The sequence below is a fragment of the Gobio gobio genome (genome assembly GCF_949357685.1).
Source record: "Gobio gobio genome assembly, chromosome: 12".
NCBI lineage: Eukaryota > Metazoa > Chordata > Actinopteri > Cypriniformes > Gobionidae > Gobio > Gobio gobio.
The window spans coordinates 18018719-18043062 of record NC_137105.1 but is presented as its reverse complement, the minus strand read 5'-3'; the positions used below and the strand labels follow the sequence as shown (position 1 = coordinate 18043062).

The 24344-nt window shown below is 38.0% G+C and overlaps 1 protein-coding gene across 4 annotated transcripts in view; it reads right to left on the bottom strand.

Annotated features, from left to right (window-relative positions):
* rock2b (rho-associated, coiled-coil containing protein kinase 2b) overlaps positions 1 to 12151 on the bottom strand; it is a 41532-nt gene extending 29381 nt beyond the window's left edge. For all 4 annotated transcript variants that reach the window (XM_079831742.1, XM_079831744.1, XM_079831741.1 and 1 more), the window contains exons 1-5: positions 11362 to 12151; positions 5667 to 5748; positions 4137 to 4237; positions 3548 to 3685; positions 1022 to 1282 (exon numbers count right to left, since the gene is read on the bottom strand). In XM_079831742.1, coding sequence (XP_079687868.1) covers positions 1022 to 1282; positions 3548 to 3685; positions 4137 to 4237; positions 5667 to 5748; positions 11362 to 11460 — 681 coding nt within the window. In that variant the 5' untranslated portion in view covers positions 11461 to 12151. The remainder of the gene's footprint in view (positions 1 to 1021; positions 1283 to 3547; positions 3686 to 4136; positions 4238 to 5666; positions 5749 to 11361) is intronic.
* Positions 12152 to 24344: the final 12193 nt, after the last annotated feature.

Genomic DNA, 24344 nt, shown 5'->3' with positions numbered 1-24344 from the left:
AATTATTATATACATTGGTTTAGCTAAAGTTGCTGTGTTGTCGGTGCATATTAAGCTGGAATACTGTATTTTAACATTAAAAAATACTTATACCAAAAAAAACGTATACCACCTTATAAACAGTGCTGGGTAGATTACTTACATATTGTAGTCTGTTAGAATCCATTACATTACACGTTTTAGGTAATATAATCTGGCTACTTTTAGATTACTTTTAGATTGACCAAAGTTGTTTTTCACATTGACTTGAATAAGATATCATATTAATACAAAAATACAACAAAGTGTGCATTAAATAATACACCAGAGATTCCAATCTACTTCTTTTTCATCTTTTACAATGCAAATAATTCTAATGTGTTTTCAAAAAATTCAAAATTGACAAACCACATCCGCCGTGAGATGTGAAATACTATCTGAAAATCCAGTAGTCAAATGCTGTGGCCTCTCAAATTACCATGTAATTATAGCCACCCAACTAGTGACTGGTATGTGTGTGCAATTCCCTAAAAGTGGAAACTTCACAAACATATGTATGCAATAGGCTTTTACATAAATAAATTAGGAAAAGTTTTGCCATGCTATAATTTTAAGATTCATGAATCATGTAAATCAATAAAAAAAGAAACTGCAGTGTAGACTGATTATTAGCATTTTGAAACATAATATAGTCTAATTATAAGCATTTCATTTTTGGAATCTGAATACAAAACCCATACTACATATAATTAGTTACTACCCAGCACTGCTTCTAAATCTATCATAATTCAGGCTGCACTATATGATCTATCCACAAGATGGCAGCGCTGACATAATTACACCATGGGAGATTTCTGCAGAGAAAACGCAAAATATTGATTGCTTCAAACAGGTTTTCTGAACAGATTTGTCTTAAAATTGCCAATGCACACAACAATCCTACATATTACACAATTTGAAATGTAGACTCTCTCTCTCTCCTGCACACTCAATTACACAGACACACACATCAGATGCACTTATCACACAACCCAGAACACACCGCGTCCATCTTCATGCATGTTCCAAAGTCAGCGAGTTTAAGGTGTCCGTTACGGTCCAGCAGCATGTTGTCCGGTTTAATGTCTCTGTGGATAAAGCCCAGAGAATGGATAGCGTCCAGCGCCAGCACCACTTCTGCTGTGTAGAATCGAGCCCACTCCTCTGGGATGTCATAGTTACTGGTCAGAGTCACCAGGTCTCCACCGGGCATGAACTCCATCACCAAATAGAGGTACTTCTCATCTTGGAACGCACAGCACAGCTATGTGGACAGAAAGAGTGAGGTGAAACGAGGTGTCATAATACCAACATTTCAGAAGTCGGTACCAATATCAGTGAAATACACGACTGCGATATTAAATACACTGTAAAATCCAACAGTGATTCTATCTAAGGTTTTCTTGTAAACTTTACTTAATGTCTTAACTCAATTGTAGGAATCTAGTAATCTGTACTATTCACATACTATACCTTGTTTACTCAGAAATCCCAAATTAAGAATAAATGATTGGTTTGAGTGTCATTTTGTCAAGCAAAAAAACAACAACTCACCATTATGGTGATCAGTGTTCCCTTTGGTTGGGCACTTGAAACATTTCTATTAATGTGATACTCTTCTGATGCAGCGATGCAACAAGAAATCAGTTATTTGGTTTCAAAGGAAGAAGTTACATTTTAAAAGTTGACCTAGCTTTTGACTGAATAATTAACTATAGTTAATGATTTAATCAAAAATTAGGTCACCTTTTAAAAGCAATCTATGTAATACTTCCCTTCATGTCGTATAATGATCGTTTACAATTGTACTGCTAACACTTACATCATAAACACATTGTGAGACTTAATTGGGTTGATATAATCCCTCTATATTTGTGACAATATCTCGCAGTTGATCAAGCTTAAAGCTACACTATGTAACTTTTCCGTCCACTAGAGGTCGCCTGTTCAAAACAAAGGCGTAGTTTGATGACGCCACGTTTGAGCGCAGAATCTCGGGACATGTGGTCTTCACCTCACAGCCGGTGGGAAACAGTCAGGATAGGACTCGGGCAGAAATCATGTTCATGGATGCGATTATTAACATTACTGTAGTCTGAAGCAGAGCAGGACCGAGTGTTGTGGAGCTGAGCAAGGCCGCAGGAGCGATTGAAGAGCGGGACTGTTATTATGGCATAGTCGCTGGCGGGACTTTTATTATGACATGGTTGCCGGCGGCACTTCCTCTTCTCCAGTGCTGAGTGTGAGGTAACGCAGCTCTGTTTATCGTATTAGATATATCTGAGTGTGTTGAAAAGGAAGTTATGACGTTCGCTCGGCGGCTGCTATGACACTTGTTCACACTGCAGTGAGAGTAAAGTGTTTCACTGAATAAAACCAGAGACCGAGGGTGACGCAGATATGACGCAATCGACAGGCGACTCCCTCACACGCATAGCTCACACGTCCCGGCTCCTTGGTTAAAATAGCAATTTTCTCACGATTTACAAATAGTTGAAAACATTTGGGATATTCTAAGTACTCAACTGAACAAAATATATAACACTGGCCTAGTGATTTCTGGATGTTTTACTGCAAAAATCCTACATAGTTCACCTTTAAGTCACACACAGACTTCAACATTCAGCATGCAAAACACAACAATGGTAGCTATACTAAGTCAAGAGTAAATCTAAAGTAAATGATCAGGTACTCTCTACAGTTCTTTTTTAGTAACTTGTGTAAGTGAACTATAATAACCAATATGTATAATAAATATAATTTGTTAGCGCAACATACTATTCCAGTTTACTTGTTTTTAAGGCAATCTGTTTGCGTGCTTTTTTATGTAACTCAAACTAATTCGATTTTACAGTGTAGAAACTAATAAGCTATTAATTGAACCCAGCCCTTTATTTAATAACTATTTAAATATTGTTAATAATAGTAAGAATATAATAAATAAGATAAAACAATTGGTAACTTTTTTAATATTTAATATTATTAATAATCTAAATAAATATTATAAATATAAAATCAAATAACAAAAGGGACATGTAGTCTTCAAGTATCAATTCTTGAACAAGTTTTTCCAAGTAATTATTCATTAATAAGTTAACAGTTCATAATAAAAACACATTTTGTTTATTAATATTACCAACATATCAACATAACAGCAGCAATTCTATTAGACTTTAAGATCTAATGAGCAGATCTTACATTTCTCTTTCTACGTATCTTACGTTCTTACGATTCTCTAGCCTATTTACATTAGGACATAACTGACTAAGAGTTCAACATACGCAGGCGCAGGAATCCTGTAAGGTGCAAGCATTCAAAACATCGCCTGTCAGTCAGATTATTATGAATTTAGTTTTGAAGTATTGGTAATTTTGACATCCCTAGAGGTGATTATTTACTTAAATATTTTAGCATATATTTTATATGTTATTGTTTGTTGTTAAAGATATTAAACAACATACTTAATTACCCAGTCTTTTCAAAATGAACAAATTGAGCCCAGATATATATACACGAGTGAACTACCCACCTGAACTATCCAAGGACTCTTGGAGAATGCCATGATGTCACGCTCCTCCCAGAAGAAGGCGGAGTCAGAGCGCTTGACCATCTCAAACTTGCTGAGCTGCTTCATTGCATACACTTGTTGAGACGCTTTGTGTCGTACCTACAGGCACATATATGCATTATCAGCATAAACATTTATATAAACCCTTGAAGCAACACACATTCTGCAATATGCTGTTTAAAACATTAAAAAAGTACTGTATGTATCTCACTGTGATGTGTAACTGAACTGAACACTGCATGCATAAGCAACAAAATGTTCTATTGATAAAGATTTAAAAAGACTGACTTCTATACTTTTCACTGACAAGTGTGAAACTATTCCTAAAAGAATAAAATATTTTGTGCCTATGCCAAGGATACAAAAGCATTCATGTTCTGTGTTGTTGCAGGTAAGTAGGATCAGGCAGAACATGTGCGTACAAGCCTCACAGGCATTAACATACACACACACAGACAAAAGGCTATGCCTGAAGACACACAGCAGATAACAGGGGCAGACTCTCACAAAAACACACACCCACGCAGCTTTCTGGAACACACTCACTCACCAGCTGCACTGCACCAAACGCTCCACGACCAATCAGCTTGACTCTGTCGAAATCATCCAGCTTCACCTGTAGATCCCTGAGGCAGCAAACAGCCTTTTCATCTAGAGATATTAGATAACACATATTAAATGAATGATGTTAAAGTGACATTATTTATAATCAGGCCACAGAAATTCCCCAATTATTTAATTTAAATAGTTAATTTATCAATTAAATGTACATTTAAATTTGATCAAAAAAAAAGAAAGAATAACAAAATAGTTCAAAACATTCCTGATAGTTTTATCATATCAAAATATAATTTCATAATATTCTTTTAGGCATTAAAAAAAAACTTTCAAATGATTAATCGCATCCAAATTAAAAGTTTGTGTTTACATATTATATGTGTGTGTGTGTGTGCTGTGTATAATTACTATGTAATAATAGTATTAAATGTTTTTAATACACATACATACATATGCAGGCATATACTGTATATATATTTATATAATTTATATTATATATATATATAGCAATTTTTCTTAAATATATACATGAATGTGTGTATTTATACATAATAATTATACACAGCACACACATATATTGTGTAAAGATGCGATTAATCATTTGATCGTTTGTTTCTGATACTGCTTGATTACCATGAATTTATAAAAGTTTATAATATTACATTACTTGAGATATATATATATATATATATATATATATATATATATATATATATATATATATATATATATATATATATATATATATATATATATATATATATATATATATATATATATATATATATATATATATATATATATATATACAGTATGTATATATATACACACACACACATTCTAATAACATTTAGTTATTTTGTTTTTTTAGTTCATTTTAATTTCAGAAAGCAATATGCATAATTTTTACAGTATACTATATATGGTCACTAAAAATGCTGGGGTTGAAAATGGACAAACCCAGCGATTGGGTCGTTTTAAGCAAACATTTAACCCAACCGCTGGGTTAAAACAACACATTTGCTGGGTTTGTCCATATTCAACCCAACTTGGGTTATTTTTAACCCAGCATTTTTTAGTGACCATATATAGTATACTGTAAAAATGGTGCGTATTGCTTTCTGAAATTAAAATGAACTAAAAAACAAAATAAATAAATGCAAATGAATGGCGTCTATTACGTGTTGACAAGACTGTCAGTAGCATTTGGATATGTATTATCATAACCATATGTTGCTCTGCCAGTATACGATAGATAGATAGATAGATAGATAGATAGATAGATAGATAGATAGATAGATAGATAGATAGATAGATAGATAGATAGATAGATAGATAGATAGACAGACAGACAGACAGACAGACAGACAGACAGACAGACAGACAGACAGACAGACAGACAGACAGACAGACAGACAGACAGACAGACAGACAGACAGACAGACAGACAGACAGACAGACAGACAGACAGACAGACAGACAGACAGACAGACAGACAGACGATATGCAGGCTGGTACTTACATCTGTTTAAGAAGGCATCTATGTTTTTGTTCTTTCTCAGTGCGGGATGGTTCAGATCAAGGGCCAGGGCAGTTACTGAATCCTGCAGAAGGCAAGAGCAAAGAGAATTAAAAAAAAACAAAAAAAAAACACTTAAGTATAGTTCTTATTATCTCATACACACCAATTTCTATTGCTACTATGGGCTTTCCTCTTTATTCACAGAGCCAAAAATACACTCATCAGAGGGAGTTCATTACTCTCCTTTAATCCCTGAACTAAGCTCACTCTGACAGACAGTCTTGTTGTGACGTTTAACTTAGGATAGATATCCAAAAGATTTAGGAGTGAGATTAGGCCTGTATAGTCATCTTTACAGTGAGAATTAAGTAACTGAATTCTTATAAATTACTTTAGGAAATGAATGATGTGAATGATACTGGATGATCCTGGAAATGTCCTTACATACTCCTCCAAACACACAAAGTGACACAGCAGAGCTAAAAATACACACACAGACCACCATCCCCCAAACATTCCCCACCCAAACACTTCCATTTGCTCAAGCCAACATCATAAACTAGTTGGCCCAACATAAAAGGTTAATAAAAGGGTCTTGCTGCAGCTGGAAAAAGAAAAACAGCTAATCCGGGGCTCAACAGAAAGAATAGCTCAATAACACGGGGCTAATGTGAGAGAGTTTCGGGCCAGTTGACAGATCACTGCAATTTAAATTTGTTGACCATGTATATACACAACCTTTAAAAGTGGGGTCAGTGAGACTTTATTTTTTTAAAGAAATTAATACTTTTATTTAGATAGGACACATTCAATTGATCAAAAGAGAGAGAATAAAGTATTTAAAAAATCCACAAAAATAGTAAGTAGCTCAACTGCTTTCAACATTGAGATAAGAAAAGTTTCTTGAGCACAAAATCAGCATATTAGAATGATTTTTGAAGGATCATGTGATACTGAAGACTAGTAATGATGCTGAAAATTCAGCTTTGCCATCACAGGAATACATTGCACTTAAAGTGTATTACATCAGAAAGCCATTATTTTAAATTGTAATAATATTTCATAATATTACTCGATGCTGTGTTTTTGATCAAATAAATGCAGCCTTGGTGCACATAAAAGACTTTATAAATTAAACATTAAAAAATGTTACCGACCCCCAAATTAAACGGTAGTGTACGTTATATACCTTAAAAACATTTGCAAGGTGTATTACATGGAATTTGCTTCCATAACACGAATCAGCACATTCAAATACAAACCAAAAACTAACACAAGAAACAATGACAGAATCCTGTTTTCCCTGTACCAATAGTCAGTCCACAATACAGTGTTTAAAAGTGCAAACACACACTCAAAGGAAGCTGGAGCCAGCTATCTCTCTCCTCAATTGAAGGATGTGACCTCAGCTTCCTGTATGACATTTCCCCTGGTAGCAAAACAGCAGGACAATGAGTCTCTATCCAACTTGGATCATTAGTCATGAGATTCCTTATAAAAAGTGCCCATAGTTGAGTTGAATCACAAATATTACAATGAAACTAGAACACCTCACTAAATGTCTTCAGCATCAGAAAGGGTTTGTGATGTTGACATCATAAACCAAAATGGAGCTTTGTCTGACAACCATTACATGGAAGAGCATGGGATGGAAGATAGGATATATAATCCTTTGGATAAAAGAGGAACGAAACACAACTTAACATAGGCTAGGTATATGTTCAACCCTGTTACTGAGAGATGACTTAGCCGATGAGGTGGTGAGTGGATCCCACGTTAGAGGGGATATTCTCGCGACATTGCGCAATGTTCTCTAAAGGTTCTCTAAAGGTGCCAGAACCAGATCCACATCCTCTTTTGGTTATGAAAGTGCTGCAGTTCAAGGTTCTTTATATGACTTTAGGGGGACATTCCATTTTGGATATTTCATGGTCACATAGCAACATTACAAAGAGGACATTTGGGATGTTAACAGAATGTTCCCATATGGTCTTCTGTTGGTCATATAAAAACGTTCCGGATATGACTTTAGGGGGCCGTTCCATTTTGGTTATTCTATGGTCACATAACATTAAAAAAATGACATTTAGGCAGCTAACAAAACGTTCCCACATGGTCCTCTGTTGGTCATATAATAATGGTCCGGTTATGACTTTAGGGGGGTGTTCCATTTTGGTTATTCTATGGTTACACAGCAATGTTACAAAGAGGACATTTGGTACATTAACAGAACGTTCCCATATGGTTCCGTTAGTCAGATGGGGACGTTTCATTCAGGACTGCGCTGCAACATATCTTGTTCAGTGCAGTGGTCTCTACACTACATTCCCATATCGTTTACAGGACCTTTAGGGGACCAACTTAGAATTATATTTTTTGGTCCTATTTAGGTCCTTCCATCACGTTTACTGAATGTTTTTAGAACATGTTTCTGTGAATCAATGTACACTGGGCTGCTTTGCAAATGAGGGTCAGTAAAACACAGGATTTGATTTGCACAAAGTTGCTTCTCAACGATGGATCGATACCCACTGTTTATCCAACTTCATATTCAAAACATGTAAGTACTGCACGTTATATTTTGTGAATGTACTTAAATCGCCTTTGTGAATGTGCTTGTTAGCACGCTGACGGCTAATGTGGCTAAAGTTACCATTGTCTCTTACTGTAACAAGCACATTCAGAAAGGCCATTTTCAAAAACACATTAAAGTGCAGTACTTATGAGTTCTGGATATGAAGTTGCATCACGAAGAGTTGGACCTAAATATGACCAAAAAAAACATTCTAGGTTGGTCCCCTAGAGCAGTGGTTCTCAAACCTGTCCTGGGGACCCCTCACCATTGCACATTTTGCATGTCTCCCTCATCTAACACACCTGATTCAAATCATCAGCTCATTAGTAGAGACTGCAAGACTTGAATTGGGTGTGTTAGATGAGGGAGACATACAAAATGTGCAATGGTGAGGGGTCCCCAGGACAGGTTTGGGAACCACTGCCCTAGAGGTCCTGCAAACGTTATGGGCCTAGAGGGTTATAGACCTAGAGGGAACGTCCTATAGTAATGGTCCCCTAAATATTACCAGAACGTCCTGGATGTTCCCTGAAGGTCTGCCAAATAACATCCCCCAACCCTTAAAAGAACTTTGTGACCATCTCGGCACGTTCTGGGAACGTTACTAGGTGACGTCCTTGACACCACCTGGGGCGTTCTGAGAATGTTCTGGGAACATCGCATTTCAAAATAATATATGGTCCCCTAAACGTTCCGAGAACATCCTGAATGGTCCACGAAGGTCCGCCAAATAACATCCCCCAACCCTTTAAAGAACTCCACATCATGCCCGTCTCGGAAAGTTCTGGGAACATTACTAGGTGACGTCCTTGACACCAGCTGGGGACATTCTGAGAATGTTCTTGGAACTTAAAATTTCTAGCTGGGATGTATTTAAGTAAACGTGTTGTAGAACGAACCAGCAGGGATTTAGTTATGTCTTTCGATTGCCTCCCATAGCCAGAGTATGACACGCGCACACACACACAACAAAAATGCATCACCCAATACTTCCTGTTCATAGATAGCTATAATAATGGAACAGTTAAGCATAGAATGCTACCTACCCAGTGATTTAAAAGGGTTTGTGTGTGTATATAAATATGTATGCATGTGTGTGTGCCCCAAGTTTATTAATTAATTAGTTCATTAATAAACACTAGTTGATACAGCAGTCGTCTTGAACGTATACTGACACTTAGTGGTGTGGATGCTGCATTAGTCAGCAAAAAAATTTAGGTAGGCTACCGATGGTATTGTAAAAACGTGAAATTCAGCTGAGACAACCAACTCCATGTAAAATTAAACAGCTTTTATTAGGCTACTGAAAGGAGTTTCTCATATGTTTTTCAAAAAATTATAGCTACTTGTTGCTTTAGGTGTAAATTATTATCAATGAGGGGGGAAAAATCCGGAGCACAGGTAACATGCTACCATATGAAGGAAGAAGTCAACTGTCATTGTGCACTTAAATCCAGACAGATTCCTTGTAATAAATGCACTTTAAGGTTTGGATAGTGCTGCACTGTAGAGAATTATCCAGTGAAACCAAGGCGTGCCAACTTTCATTCTTGCTCAAAAATGCAGTACCTGTCTGGAATGAGGGTTTTTTTTCTGCAGAGGAGAATGCTGGGTAATAAGGTGAGATAATTCACTCTTTGATAGGAATTGACAATAGGAGCACACATTCTAGTCGTTCTTACCCTGTAAAGCTTGCTCGACAAGTCCTCACATTTCACCCTAACCCAGTCATTGATTAAACATGTATGGTGTCTTCACACTTCATAGAGCTTCTTCCTGCTCTCAAATGGTATGTGTGTGTATAATTGAAATAAGTGAAGCCTGATGCTTAAGCTGCTGTTTTTGGAGAAAATATTATCATCAAAAGACAGCAGCATTACTGTGTGGAGGAGGGTGTGTTGATAACACACTGATCAGAGATAAGGCACAGGAACATTACCACAATCCTCTGGGACAAACATCCTCTCATTTGTTTACACCCTCAACATGTAATGCACTTTTGTTGTGTGTTGTACAACCTATATGTGTATGAAGAGCTTTCCGGTATCTTCAATATCTTGCTGGGTGGTATATAGGTATTATAGAATATATAATATTGACATTATTTTGTAATATTTTGTAATAATAAACAAAATATAAGTACATTTTTATAAACATTATTTGCAATAACCTATATAGGTAGTTTAAATACCAAAAATTATATAGTTGTTTATTTCCATATGTGGTTGTATTCATCTGTTTTATGCATAGACATGATTCCAAATCTGGTACCCCCTAATTTCGTGACAGCAGTATCACATGGTTTACATCTCTAAATTTAGAGTATCTCTATTGATTTAAATGAGCATCATTTTCCAATTAAGCTTGATATTCTGCTAAAGTCTTTATTCTAAAATAAAGACCCTTCTCCAAAGCTCTTTTAAAAATGTGTGTACACATGTAATCATCATATTCTGAACAAACATGCAATTGTATTCTAGAAATACTGGAGATACCAGCTCTTGCTATTACTGTACATTTTTTGTAATTTTGGACAGAATCGAATCAACTCATTATTATTGACAAAAATGCCATGAGAAAAACGTAGGCTAAGATGTTTCTTGTCATTTTTGTAAAATTCTAGTAAAAAAAAGTTTGTTTTTCACTGCAAAATTGTGTTTCTTCACAAGCTTGACTTCCCCCACTTTTTGTTTTGTTTAGATATTATATTCAGTGAGGGCCGTTGATTGAGGGTGGTGATGATTCTAGGGGCCCCCAGCATGATTTCAACTGAGGGGGACCCCGGAACGTGATTTCAACCTGCACAGGGGCCTGGAAACACTAGCTACAGCCTATTCAGTATATTCTGAAAAAGGTGTTTACATGATCCAAAATTCTGACTAATAAAGCCATATATCAGCAGCAGTCTCATCTAGTTTTCTAGCAATCAAAATGTGTTTGCAGAATCAGAATATGGCCAAATAATGATTAATGTCACAATATGTAAACGCAATGTCATGACACTTCCACAGAATAGCAAAACCTCCCATGTAGCCTATATGTAGATGTGTAGCTATTAGTTACAATGTGTACAAAAAAAAAACCCACCTTGCAAAACATTCATTAATCCTATAACCTTACCAGCAAACTCTCCAAATTCAAGGGTGATCGTTGGTCCTTGATGATTGACTCCAGTTCTGTCACCCGAGTTTCTAGTCTCTTTCCTGCTCCGGTCGACATTGCGGCAGTTCGGTGTTGTGAAGGTCCCGGTAGACATCAGATTGCGACCCGCGATTGTGAGACTTCAAACGTCCGAATCAAACTTGTCACTACCTGCCGTACCTCAATGCGACGCCTATAGCTCACCGCGGTTCTGGATGAATGAGTTCTTTAGCCAAAGATTTCATACATTGCATACATACGGAATGCAGTTGTTTTGTGTCTTATCCTAGGTCAATGACAGTGGCGTTCCGCGTGCTAGTGCCTGCGCCAGCTTATAAATTCAAAGGTTAGACCCACGCGTTCAGGAAGAAGTGTGTCCCGCTCCGGTTGAGAATCACCACAGGGGGGAAAACCCTTCCTTGTACGGTCTGTGTTGAAAATCACACGCTTGATCTTCCTGACTGGGATTTTTTAAGTAAATGAAGCCGAGGGGAGTAATGAGAACATGTATGTAAAAATGTCAATGGCGTGTTTCTTTGTTGCAGTGCGTGTCCCTCCCCTGTGGCCACTGGAATTCTTTGGATCTTATCTCAGCCATCGCTTTTACCAGTCAAACGTCACTCTCTAAATACAACCCGATATACTAGTCTACTCTAGATATATTTAGATAGTGGTTACATGCATGTATTTTTGACGGCATGCGTAAGAGTGAGCTTATACTAGAGACGACTACTTTCATGTGCGGTTCGTAATAAATCTACTGTGGTGTAATTCAGCACTGAAATTCTGTGTGCTGATGTCAAACATTTAATGACATCAGTGACAATGCGACCCATCATATTAGGCTATATTTTAATATTTTTGTGTTTAATAAATTATATTGATACATTTTATTTAAATAAAAAAAGTTAAGTAATCCTTTTTGTTAACTGTTATAGTAAGGGGAAACATTTACCCTCTCTAATTCGTTTTTAGAGTCATTTTTCTTCTAAAAACTGTCACCCACTGATGCCTTAAAAGGGTTAGTTTACTCAACAATTCTGTCATTAATTACTCACCCTCATGTTGTTTCAAACCCGTAAGACCTTCGTTCATGTTCGGAACACAAATTAAGATATTTTTGATGAAATCCGAGAGCTGACCCCTCCATAGACAGCAATTTAATTAACACTTTCAAGGTTCAGAAAGGCAGTAAAAACATCGTTAAAATGACTCCAGTGAAGTGACGAGAATAACATTTTGTGTGCAAAAACAAACAAAAATAACAACTTTATTTAACAATTGCGTTCTCGCCTGTGTCAGTCTCCTAGCTGTTGACATAGAAAGTGCAGCTGAGTTCTACAGCCGATGCTGATCACGTGATTACCTCGACGCATGCGTGTGATGATGACGCCGGAGCTGCACTGTATTTACAACTGCCAGGAGACTGGGACAGGCTAGAACGCAATTGTTGAATAAAGTCATTATTTTCGTTTGTGTTTGTTCATCAAAAATATCTTAATTTGTGTTCCGAAGATGAGCGAAGGTCTTACAGGTTTGGAACGACATGAGGGTGAGTATTTAATGACAGAATTTTCATTTTTGGGTGAACTATCCCTTTAACTGAATCCATTCACAATCATTTCTCACTCATGGCTGTTAAAGGCACAATATGTAAGGTTTTTGTAAATATGTAATATCCAAAAACCACTAGAACAATGTTATATATTTTGTTGACTTGTGTACTTACATTATCCCAAATGTTTCCAAGAATGTTTAAATCCAGAGAAATAAGCAATTCTAACTAGGACATGGACCGTGTCTGTGCGTCACCTATCAATTACATCATACCTGCGTTACCCTCGATTTCTGGTTTTATTTTGTAGAAACCATGGAAACACCAAAGACGCTTTAATATAGTGTGTGTTTTATTAGACAGGTTAGCAACTGTTTAGATACATTCATTGACAGAAAACGAATCTGCGGCATAAAAGCTCAGCGAAATCAAGGCACCATAAAGCTACGCCTTTGTTTGATAAGCGACCTCTAGTGGTGAAAAATTACATATTGGGCCTATAAGGGGAAATATTTGCCCTCTCAAAATCGTTTTTTGGTGTCATTTGGTCTTCTAACCATATAACACAGTGTCATCCCCTAATGCCAAATAGCCTAGTTAGCTGAATCCATTCTCAATCATTTCTCACTCATGGCTGTTAAAACCAAATAAAATGTTATTTTCAAATAAGAAGGTATGGCTATAGACAGTCATAAATAAAATCTGTGTCAAATGTCCATTAGGCTAAAACCCATGCGGGGCCCTTATTGACAGGTTTGCTTGTTTTATTAACTTGTTACTCTCCAGCTATATTAGGCCTAATTGATGCTCTCTATGAGGACTGGACACAGTCATTAAGCAGTGTTGTGTCAATGGAAAACAACTGACACGCACTGACACAGCAGAAGATCGTAGACTAGACACATGATGTCCCTTATCATCCAACAGCCTTTGATTATCCTGATAAAGAAAAAAATACCACAGATTCAAAATACCAGTCTGAAAACAGGTTACTTAAATGTGCTTTATATAGTAGCATAAATATGTGGTAAAATGGTTTTGTTCATGTAAAAAGTTATTTTTAGGACTGAATATGATAGGTAGATAATTATGTACTAAAACCGGTGATCTCATAGAACTGATAAATGTGACATGCTTTAACCCGATTGTTTTTTTAAGTGCAGTTTCTGACAGTATAGCTGTCGTAAGACTGTAAAATACTGGATGTAAGGAAAGTCTTAGATTATTTGATATTCTAAAAACATTATTAAGCTTAAATGGATAGTTCACCCAAAAAATGAAAATTACCTCATGATTTACTCACCCTCAAGCCATCCTAGGTGTATATGACATTCTTCTTTCAGACGAATACAATCAGTGTTATATAAAAACATTTTGGTCTGCCATTATAAAGCTTGGATTAGCCAGGACATTTTTAATATAACTCTGATTGTATTCGTCTGAAAGAAGAATGTCATACTGTATACACCTTGAGCAAATCATGGGGTAATTTTCATTTTTGGGTGAACTATCCCTTTAAGTGAGTTAAAGTTCAGTTTAAGTATAATTTAGTGATAAATCAATACACGATTACTATGAGACTAAATATGCTTGCAGCCTTTGTGAGATGGTTACACAAAAGTTTGATTATAACTTCTAAGGTGCCGGAATGATGGATGAGATGAAAGACAGTATTTTTTTTAATAAAACTCAACGGTTTTTGTCCAACTTTTTGCAGCCTGCATGGAAGTGTCCAAACAATTCCCTTCAAATCCCAAGATGCAGCATGTTAGCATCATAGATTCCTGTAATATCTGGCCAGCACGTGAAAACAGGAGTGTGTGCACCTGGGCAAGGTGTGGGTAGCCCTCATTCTGTGATGCCACTGAGGATTTTGATTCTGGGACAGTGTGTTGCCTGACCCTCATAGCCTGCTTCATTAGTCTATATGCAGTACAGATAGAGACATTGGGACTGTTACAAATCACCTGAGAAGATGCTCTCTTCCCGTCTCTTCTGTTTCAGCTCATTTCTCTTCAGCAGAAGGTTGAGGTCTAAAAATTAGAAGAAATCTTCTGTGTGAAATATTCAAAGAGCTTTTGGAATAATTTGTCAATATGTGTTTGAATAGAACATAAAAAGTCACTGAAAACATGTAGGAGAATGGTTTCTTTGGTGTGGCATTTGAAAATACATTATAACGCACTTTTATGCATTAATATTTCCACACAATTATGCACTTTTTTCCTATAAGAAATCCATAGATTACTCCATTTATCAGAACTGACATCTATATAGACTATTAATATCTATATAAGCTTATTTTTTACTTGAAACTAAACATTTGAATGTCCTGATAAAAAGACATACAATACACAGTCCTCAGGTAGGCCTACAATATAATATACAGTATAAAACAATATACATGTAGGCCTATCTAGCGCCCTCATGTCGAAAAGGAAAGGTTGTTTGAGAATAAGGAAGTGCCATGGAATTTCATATGAAAATATTTGAAACATCCGTTCACACTACGAAAGGCCGAACGTTTTGGATTTCACTGTAAGATGTTCTAGTTAATGTACTTTTGCATCAAGCGCTCAATAACAACCAAGACCTTAAACCTCACTGGATGTTTACTTAGATTAAATGAGGTATTTTTTAAAGTAAACAGCCTGACACTTGAGTCCAAACAGTATATTTAGTTTGACCTCCTGAGGTCATGAACATTTTTGACCATTTTAAAAAGATAATTATTAGCTCTATTTTGTAGTTGTTGTTGTTTAAAAAAAAAAATGAAATTCTGTTTGATGTAAATTCGGATCTGGTTCTATATTCTTCTAAAAAGCAACAAATAGCCAAAAAAATGGTAAATGAACAGACTCAGGTTTTACATAGAATGATTTATTATAATAGACTGTACAATTCAATTTCAATTAACAATATAAATTCTGGGCTGAGACGAGCTTCTTTGCTAAATATTCTTTGGTTGTCTTGACAAGAAGCTTTAAGTTAAAAAGACTACCTGCTACTCATTTCACAAACAAAAGTTTTTAAGTTGGCTTTAACTGTAGCTGTTGCAAGACAGAAGGGACAGACACAAGGATGCAGGTAATGAACGTTTATTTGAACAACCAGATGAGTGATCGGCAGTGCAGGTGAAGGAACGTGGGTGAGTTGAGATCCAGACGATGAGACTTGAATGACACAGTTCGTATCCTTGCAGATGGAGATTGAATGGAGACACACTGAAATGGAGGAGACTCAGATACACTGGAGACGAGGAACAACAAGGACCCGGATGTTGTGGTGGTCAGTCTCTGCCCCGTGGTGCGAGTCTCTCGGATGAGTGGCGTGGAACTGATCGAGCAGGTTAGGGTCAAGTATATGGTTTCTGGGTACCCATGAGTGTTCCTCGGGACCGTAGCCCTCCCAGTCCACGAGGTACTCCAGTAGACCACCAAGGCACCGGGAGTCCAAGATCTTGTGAATCTGGTAAGTGGCACCATCTTCTAGGATGAGCGGAGGGGGGGGTTGATTGACTGATCAGGATTGATCAGCTTCACAATGGTGAAGGGGCCAATGAACCTGGGAGTTTTCGGCAAGGCAAATGTAGCCTGATGTCCCTGGTGGACAGCCAGACCTTCTGACCTGGCTGGTACGTTGGAGCGGAGTGGCGAAGGTCAGCTGTCATTCTTTGTCTGCGCAGTGCCCGTTGCAGCTGGTGGTGAGCAGAGAAAGGCTCCCTCTGTGAGAGTTCCGGTAGTCCCGAGTCTGATGGTCCCAACCCAGAGACCATCCCAGGGGTTGCTGCCGTCCCAGCCTTGCCGCCCAGGTGCCTGACTCTGCCCGCTGTAAGATTACAAATGTATACATTGTTATATCTAGGTTCCAATGTAATAGAATATAACTGAAAACATTATCTATATTTGTGTTTTACATTTTGAAGTAAACTTGAGGAAATTCTAAGGAGATTACGTCAGGCCGTGTAAGTGTTTGAGACATTAAGCATTTTGTCTTTATGCACTTCCTGACTATTTACCAAGACAAGTTTAGAGCAATACTGCCTGAGTGATTGGATTAGCATCTATGCAATTGAATGACACTGTTATGTTGATTGAATCTGGACGAGTGACACAGTGTCTCCTCCCCTGCTGTATAATCCCTCCCCCTGAAATGTAGATAAATTGCATTGTTTTGTACAGTAAAGTTAGACTGTTTTCGGACGACTTGCAGCACAGAGAGTTCTCATTAAAAGAATAACTTCTGTTTGATCCCGAAGTCTCCTGGTCTTCATCTTCTGAGTTTCCTACAATTTGGAAGATAAAAGTTCACAACAGATGGTGCCTTGTGACCCGGATAGAGCTCCTCACCTGAACTCCAGAATCCAGATTGAAACTTCAAGCTCAAAGATCTGCCTACGTTCCAGACTGGAATCCAGAGCGAAACTTCCAGCCGAACAAAGATTTCCAGACTGAATTCTTTCTGTACAACCAAGGGTTGGTGAGTCACTCTGTCCAAAGAACCTTTAAGACCAGTACAAATTTGTTATCCTCTGCACCATCAGAGAAGAGTTATCAGACAGCTATAGGGTTTGGTTAACTAAGTTACCCACTAAAAAGTTTGTTTAGAGATGAAAGTTATCCTCTGTTTCAGGCTAATAATTGTTTAGCCTCTGTTTTCGGCAGGGAAGAATTGTTCAGCCTCTGTTTCAGGCAGAAGAGATTAGCCTCACAAGCTAATAATTGTTCTGTTTTTGGCAGGGAAGAATTGTTTGCGTTTGCCTCTTCATAGAGAAGGATAGCATTACATGCTAAGAATTGTTTTGCCTCTGTTTTAGGCAGGGAAGATTAACATTTAGTTAATATTTGTGTTGTCTTCTGTTTTTGCCAAAGAAAGTTAACAATATTTGAGCTGTGTTAACAAGGCTGTTGATCAGTGAAGTCAGTGTTTATGAGTGTGTGGGAACAAAGAAATTCATAAAATGTTTAGGCAAATATATTTAATTGTCACAGAGAAAGTTAGACAAAAACTAACTCAGAAATATGAGATCCATCCAGACAAGACTTGGTTAGTTGATGAATGTAAAAAAGAGCTTGGAGCGTGTATTCGCAAGAACAATGTGAAAGGCATTATTTGTTGTCACAGAGAATTTGTTTTAGCAATAGCTAGACAACAGTCTCAGCGGATCTCAGAGCTAGAGAAACAGAACAAAGAGCACTCTGCTAAAGTAGCTTCTTTGACTAAGAAATTGAACCTCAACAAAGCTGTAGAGAAAACTGATGTGAATGAAGTTAGTCAGACTGATAACGTTTATCCTGACTTGCAAGCTTTCTTTGAAACAGATGTAGCCATTCAATCAGTATCTGATGTGCCTGTTGATTCAGTGAAGGTATGTGGCGCCAAGAGAACATTTCCGAGATTTGAGGAAATTTTAAATATTTCTCAGCCTGCTTACTCATGTGTCACACTGCAGAGTGTTCCTCCACCAACAGGGACAGGATAGGGCAGACACGTGGACCAGTGAGGAGCCCAGGAAAGAACTGAATGCAATAAGCATTCTGGGGCCAAACCTGCGGCGAAGATTCCCTTGTAGGCATTCCCACACTAGTCCATCCTTACCTCACTGTTCTTTAGGTGTCGCAGAAATTGAGAAATAGGGAAAGAAGGAACAACAATAGAGGACTCAGATTAAACCGAGACAACCCTAACGTTTGCTGTCTTTTAGAACAAGTACTGCTCTGTTGTCTTTTGTTTTCTTTGTGCAGATACCACTTGATGGCTGTCCCTAGACCATACACACAGACCTTCTCACCTGTGTATGAAGCCACAACCTCAAGGACAACTAGACCCAATACAGAACCAACTGTCAGAAGAAGAAGAAGAAGAGGAAAAAATTCACAACGCAGAGAAAGTGATATGTGCCTGTAACTTTTTCCAAGTTACATGACTAGACGATGGGGCTTATGCTAAAAAGCATATAGAATGGCTATAGAATGGACTGATGAAGGTTTAAATTTGTATTATGTGAGAGTTATTAAAACTCCCAAAGGGGGGAATGTAAGATTACAAATTTATACATTGTTATATCTAGGTTCCAATGTAATAGAATATAACTGAAAACATTATCTATATTTGTGTTTTACATTTTGAAGTAAACTTGAGGAAACTCTAAGGAGATTACGTCAGGCCGTGTAAGTGTTTGAGACATTAAGTATTTTGTCTTTATGCACTTCCTGACTATTTACCATGACAAGTTTAGAGCAATACTGCCTGAGTGATTGGATTATCATCTATGAATTTGAATGACACCGTTATGCTGATTGAATCTGGACGAGTGACACAGTTATGTAGGGTGTGTCCTTTTTACCTATACAACATTTGCATTGTATTGTTCAGAGTGTCTCCTCCCCTGCTTTATAATTCCTCCCCCTGAAATGTAGATAAATTGCATTGTTTTGTACAGTTAAGTTAGACTGTTTTCGGACGACCTGCAGCACAGAGAGTTCTCATTGAAATTATTACTTCTGTTTGATCCCGAAGTCTCCTGGTCTTCATCTTCTGAGTTTCCTACACTTTAGAAGATAAAAGTTCACAACACCGCGCCGCCCTGGCCGCCTGACCTCTGCGGGCCGCCCTGGTCTGCCCCTCCCGTCCCGCCCTGGTTTCCTGGTGGAGCGTCTGGAAGCCGCTCCTTGGAGAGGGGGTAGTGTCACATGTCTGTTTTGTCCTGTGTAGCACTTGGTGTTTTTGTCTATCCTAGCCATGTGCTTATCATTGTCATGTTTGGTCTTACGTCATGTCTCTAGTCTATGTCAACCCCGCCCATCTTATTATCTGATTATTAGTTAATTTGCCTCACCTGTTCTCCCTTATTTCCTGCCTGTTTTGTCACCCTTTATTATTCTCATTGTGTGTTCAGTCCTGTGCGGGTATGTCATCTTTGGTATGTCAATGTTACGTGTGGATATTGCCTGTTCCTGATTCCTGATTTGTCTCTGTTTTAATGTTTTGTGTTTATTATTATTTTTGTAAATAAACCCCTTTTTTCATCCTGCATTGAGTCCTCGCCCCTTTTCTGCATGCCGGTCGTGACACTTTGCATTCAGTAACTTAATAAAAAAAAAACAGTAACATTATTGAAATAACATCAATGTTTAACAAAAAATTTGAGCATAAACATAAGTAGTGTACAAATGCCTATATTTAAAATAAAGTGTTCTGTAAATAATATAAAGATGGAAGCTGAATGGAATTTAATATTTAGGTTACAATACATATTTAAATTTTGTATGCATGCTTTAGGCTTTTGAGATTTTGAGACACTTTGGGGAAATGACATGGTGCTTTAAGGTAAAACACTAAAATTAATACGTTTGTAAGATTTTTGCATCCAAAACGTCCAAACAAATGCGGTGGTATAAGAGGAGGTAAAGAAAATCAAATAAATGGTCAACTTTCAGTTGGAATATTGACTGTTGAAGAAAATGTGATTGTCTAGGGACTACGGAAAACCCACAGGCTAACTTTAATTTTATGTACATTTCCTCCAAATAGTTGGTCCATCCAGTTTGCCCACATCCACCCATCATCACAAAGTATAGTTCATAGATTTTTACGATTGGCCATTTGTCAGGAACAAACATGTATCCTTGTACACGGTTGTTCACGATTTTATCGTTTGGGTATATATGATTTTTAGATGAAAACAATATGTTTATATGACACCAGTGCTAACTAATGTGTGTTGTCATTGACAAATAAATAAATACACAGTTTATATTTCCTTTTTTATTATACATGCATTAATATAAGGCAAATACAAACACAATATACATTTTAAAGTTTTGAAATGACACAACATTTTGTAAATATGTTTAATAAATAATCAATTTGGTCTATGCTGCCTGGATCCAACTGCTGGTCCTTGACTTCAATTGCCATATGCTGCTTTTTTTGTGGGGGTGACTGGTCCACACCTGCATTGTCAGGTTGAAGGAACAGACATCATCCAGATTTAATGAGTGATTCTTAATGTACAGACCACTTGCTTCTACCATTGCAATATAAGGGGTCGGTTATTTAAAAAAAGGGTATGATTAAAGTGTATAATTTCTAAACCTAAGTAAAACTGAGAGATAGGAGAGTCTAACCAATGCTCTTTCCAGGTCAGCTGGGTCCTGGGCTGAAGGCTGCTCAGAGTCCTTTGGTTCAGTTTTGAAGTGGTTATCTGTGGAGCTTGATAGTTGTCAATTTCCAGACATATTTTTTTTTAGGTGCCTGTTGAGGGAACAGATGCATGTATAATCGTGCAATACTGGACAGGTTTGTGCTTCTTAGACTAAATCTAAAGCTGTATCTTTTTTTCATTTTAAAATATAAAAGGATTTTAAATAGAGGACCCAGAAAACATAGTATAGTTGTATGCAGTGTTTACTTTTCAAATAAATCTGAAAATAAGTAAATACAGATAGAAGGGACTTACAAGAGCTTCTGTGCTCCAACTGGGCATGGGCGCTCCCTGGAGAGACCCGGATGGTTGCTCTGGGGAACACGGTGAAACAAGTGTTCTCTGTGGGGTCTTGGCAAGAACAGACACTCCCTTTGGGATATTCTGCTGCTTCTGCTCCCACTTTTCCCTCTGCTGCCTAGGGATTCTGAGGCTTGAGGCAGGCACAAGTACTGGGGCATTAGTAAGTTCTTATACTTAAGTACCTTAGCAGCTCTTTGCTCCGTAGCTCAGGGTTTGTAACATGTCTCCACACGGAGATCGTATCAATAACCGTTGTGCAACAGACAGGCTCTATCTTCAGGAAAGGTGCTCTATCTTCAGGCTTCTGTTGCAGCAGCTCCTGCCTCTGTGGCTCAGGGATCTTAAGTTTTGGACTATCTAAGATCTTGCCAGGCATGGGAGCCAAAGGTGCCCTTAGAGGATTGTTGGGCATCTGTGCTTCAAAAGAGGTCTTTTTTAGATCCTCAGTCAGATGCTCAGAGAACCCGAGTTGTCCACTTTGTTGTGACCCGATGGGAACAGGTGCTCCCTGTGGCTTTTTCGGGCTCTGCTTTCTCTGCTGCTCCATGGTCTTCAGTGTTGCATCTGAGAAGCCTAAGTTGTTTAAGTTCGGGACCTTCTCAGATGCATCACTGAAGACCAGAGATGAGGTGAGGCCCTCCTGTTTGGATCTGGCTGGCACAGGTGCTCCCTGTTGCAGCAGCTCAGATCTCAGTGGTTCAGGGATCTTTAGTTTTGGCCTGCAATCTGAAATCTGCCCCCCCTTCTCAGAACTGGCTGGTACAGATGCTCCCTGATTGGATCTTGCGGGCACAGATGCTCCCTGTGTGGACCTGGCGGGCACAGGTGCTTCCTGCGTCGTCTTCTGGATCCAATGCTGATCCAAGATCTTCCTGCCTCCCCTGTACCCCAACTCTGGCCTGAGATGAGGTCCCCATACTCCTCAGGCTCCTCAGAGATGGGATCTGAAACTTCCATGATTGCCCACCACCGCCCTGCAGCAAGGGCTGCCATGAGCTCATCCGAGTATTCAGATGACTGCTCTGCATTCTCAAAAATCATGGTCATAGTTGGCATGTTCATACTGATGTTGGAGAAAGATGATCTAGACACGAACAATACTTCTATAACTTTGAAACAATATGAAAGAAAGAGAAAAGGAAGCAATGAGTTGAGTAAACATACAGTATACATACAGTATCTGCTATGGTTGGTCAATGAAATAAAAATTATCAACATTTTCACAGAAAACTGGTTTAATCATTATTGGTTTACATATCAGGCGGCCGAAATGAGTTTTCTCCGCAGGGTGGCTGGGCGCTCCCTTAGAGATAGGGTGAGGAGCTCAGTCACTCGGGAGGAACTCGGAGTAGAGCCGCTGCTCCTCCACATCGAGAGGGGTCAGTTGAGGTGGCTCGGGCATCTGTTCCGGATGCCTCCTGAGCGCCTTCCCGGGAAGGTGTTTCGGGCATGTCCAACCGGGAGGAGGCCCCGGGGAAGACCTAGGACACGCCGGAGGGACTATGTCTTCCGGCTGGCCTGGGAACGCCTCGGTGTCCCCCCGGAAGAGCTGGAGGAAGTGTCTAGGGAGAGGGAAGTCTGGGCATCTCTGCTTAGACTGCTGCCCCCGCGACCCGGCCCTGGATAAAGCGGAAGAAGATGGATGGATGGTTTACATATCAGTCTCCCATTTCCACACAAACTACCTCTATGCAGCATTTGTTTATCTAAATGTACATTAAATTGAGACAATAACATTCCAGTTTAAGCAGATTCTTAAACTGGGTTATGAAAAGATTACAATTCAGTTCTCCAAACCCTGTTTAAAAAGCATAGCATACTCACACACTCGCCGACTCGCTACAAAAAGCATGAAGCCATTGCACTCATTATACTCACCAAACGCACACACTGTGTGTGTGTGTATAGGATATACTGTATAAAGCCTCAGATGCATGAATTTTGTCTTAATAGACAGAATTAATTATATATCAACCTATACTTATCTATCAAAGGCAAAAAATAAATCAGCAACAACAACAACAACAAAAAACAATACTACTTAAGAGCTTATTTATGTGTTCTTGACTCATTCTTCATAGGTGACAGGTGTAAACCTGTTCCAGAGGCTTGCCACCATTGCAAATATTGTCCTGGTGCTACCCCATTCAAATGCTGTTGCGGAGAGAGTGTTTTCTGTGGTGAACCACTGATGTGTATGTGTGTGTGTGTGTGTGTGTGTGTACACTGTAAAAAAAAAAAAAAAAAGGAAAATGTACTGGTAGTTTTCTGCCAGGACATTATCCAGTAATTTTAGGGACATTTCCGTTAACCCTTAAAACACAAACTAATTCAATGTGTAATTCAAAATACAGGTAAAACACCTGAAAAAAAAAAAAAAAAAAAAACAATACGCAAAATTCCTTCACATTTATACAGTAGCTACATTGTGCCCTTTTTTACGGCCTTTTTTTTTAAGTGTGTGTGTGTATATATATATAATTTTATATATATATAATTATATATATAATTATATATATATAATTTTTTATTTTTTATATATATATAGATTATATATATATAATTTTTTATTTTTTTTTGTACGGTAATGATGCTGAATGAGCCAAATAAAATTTACGGTTGGCCCCACCAAATCTCACTCCAAGTTGTTTTTTTTTGTTGTTTTTTTTTATAAAGTTGGCAGCCCTGATAATATTCGTCTGGGAACACCCACCTCTGGCACAATGTGAGGAATGAGGAAGCAGTTTGTTGTAGTCTGTGTCCTCAGGGTTATAGCTTGCTTAATTAATTTCTATGGAATAGATTAGAGAGAACTGCTATAATCCAGCATTAACTGGCTTTAAAAAGTCAGCTAAAGGAATCTTTATTTTCTACTGCTCCTAAAATCTGATTTTTTTT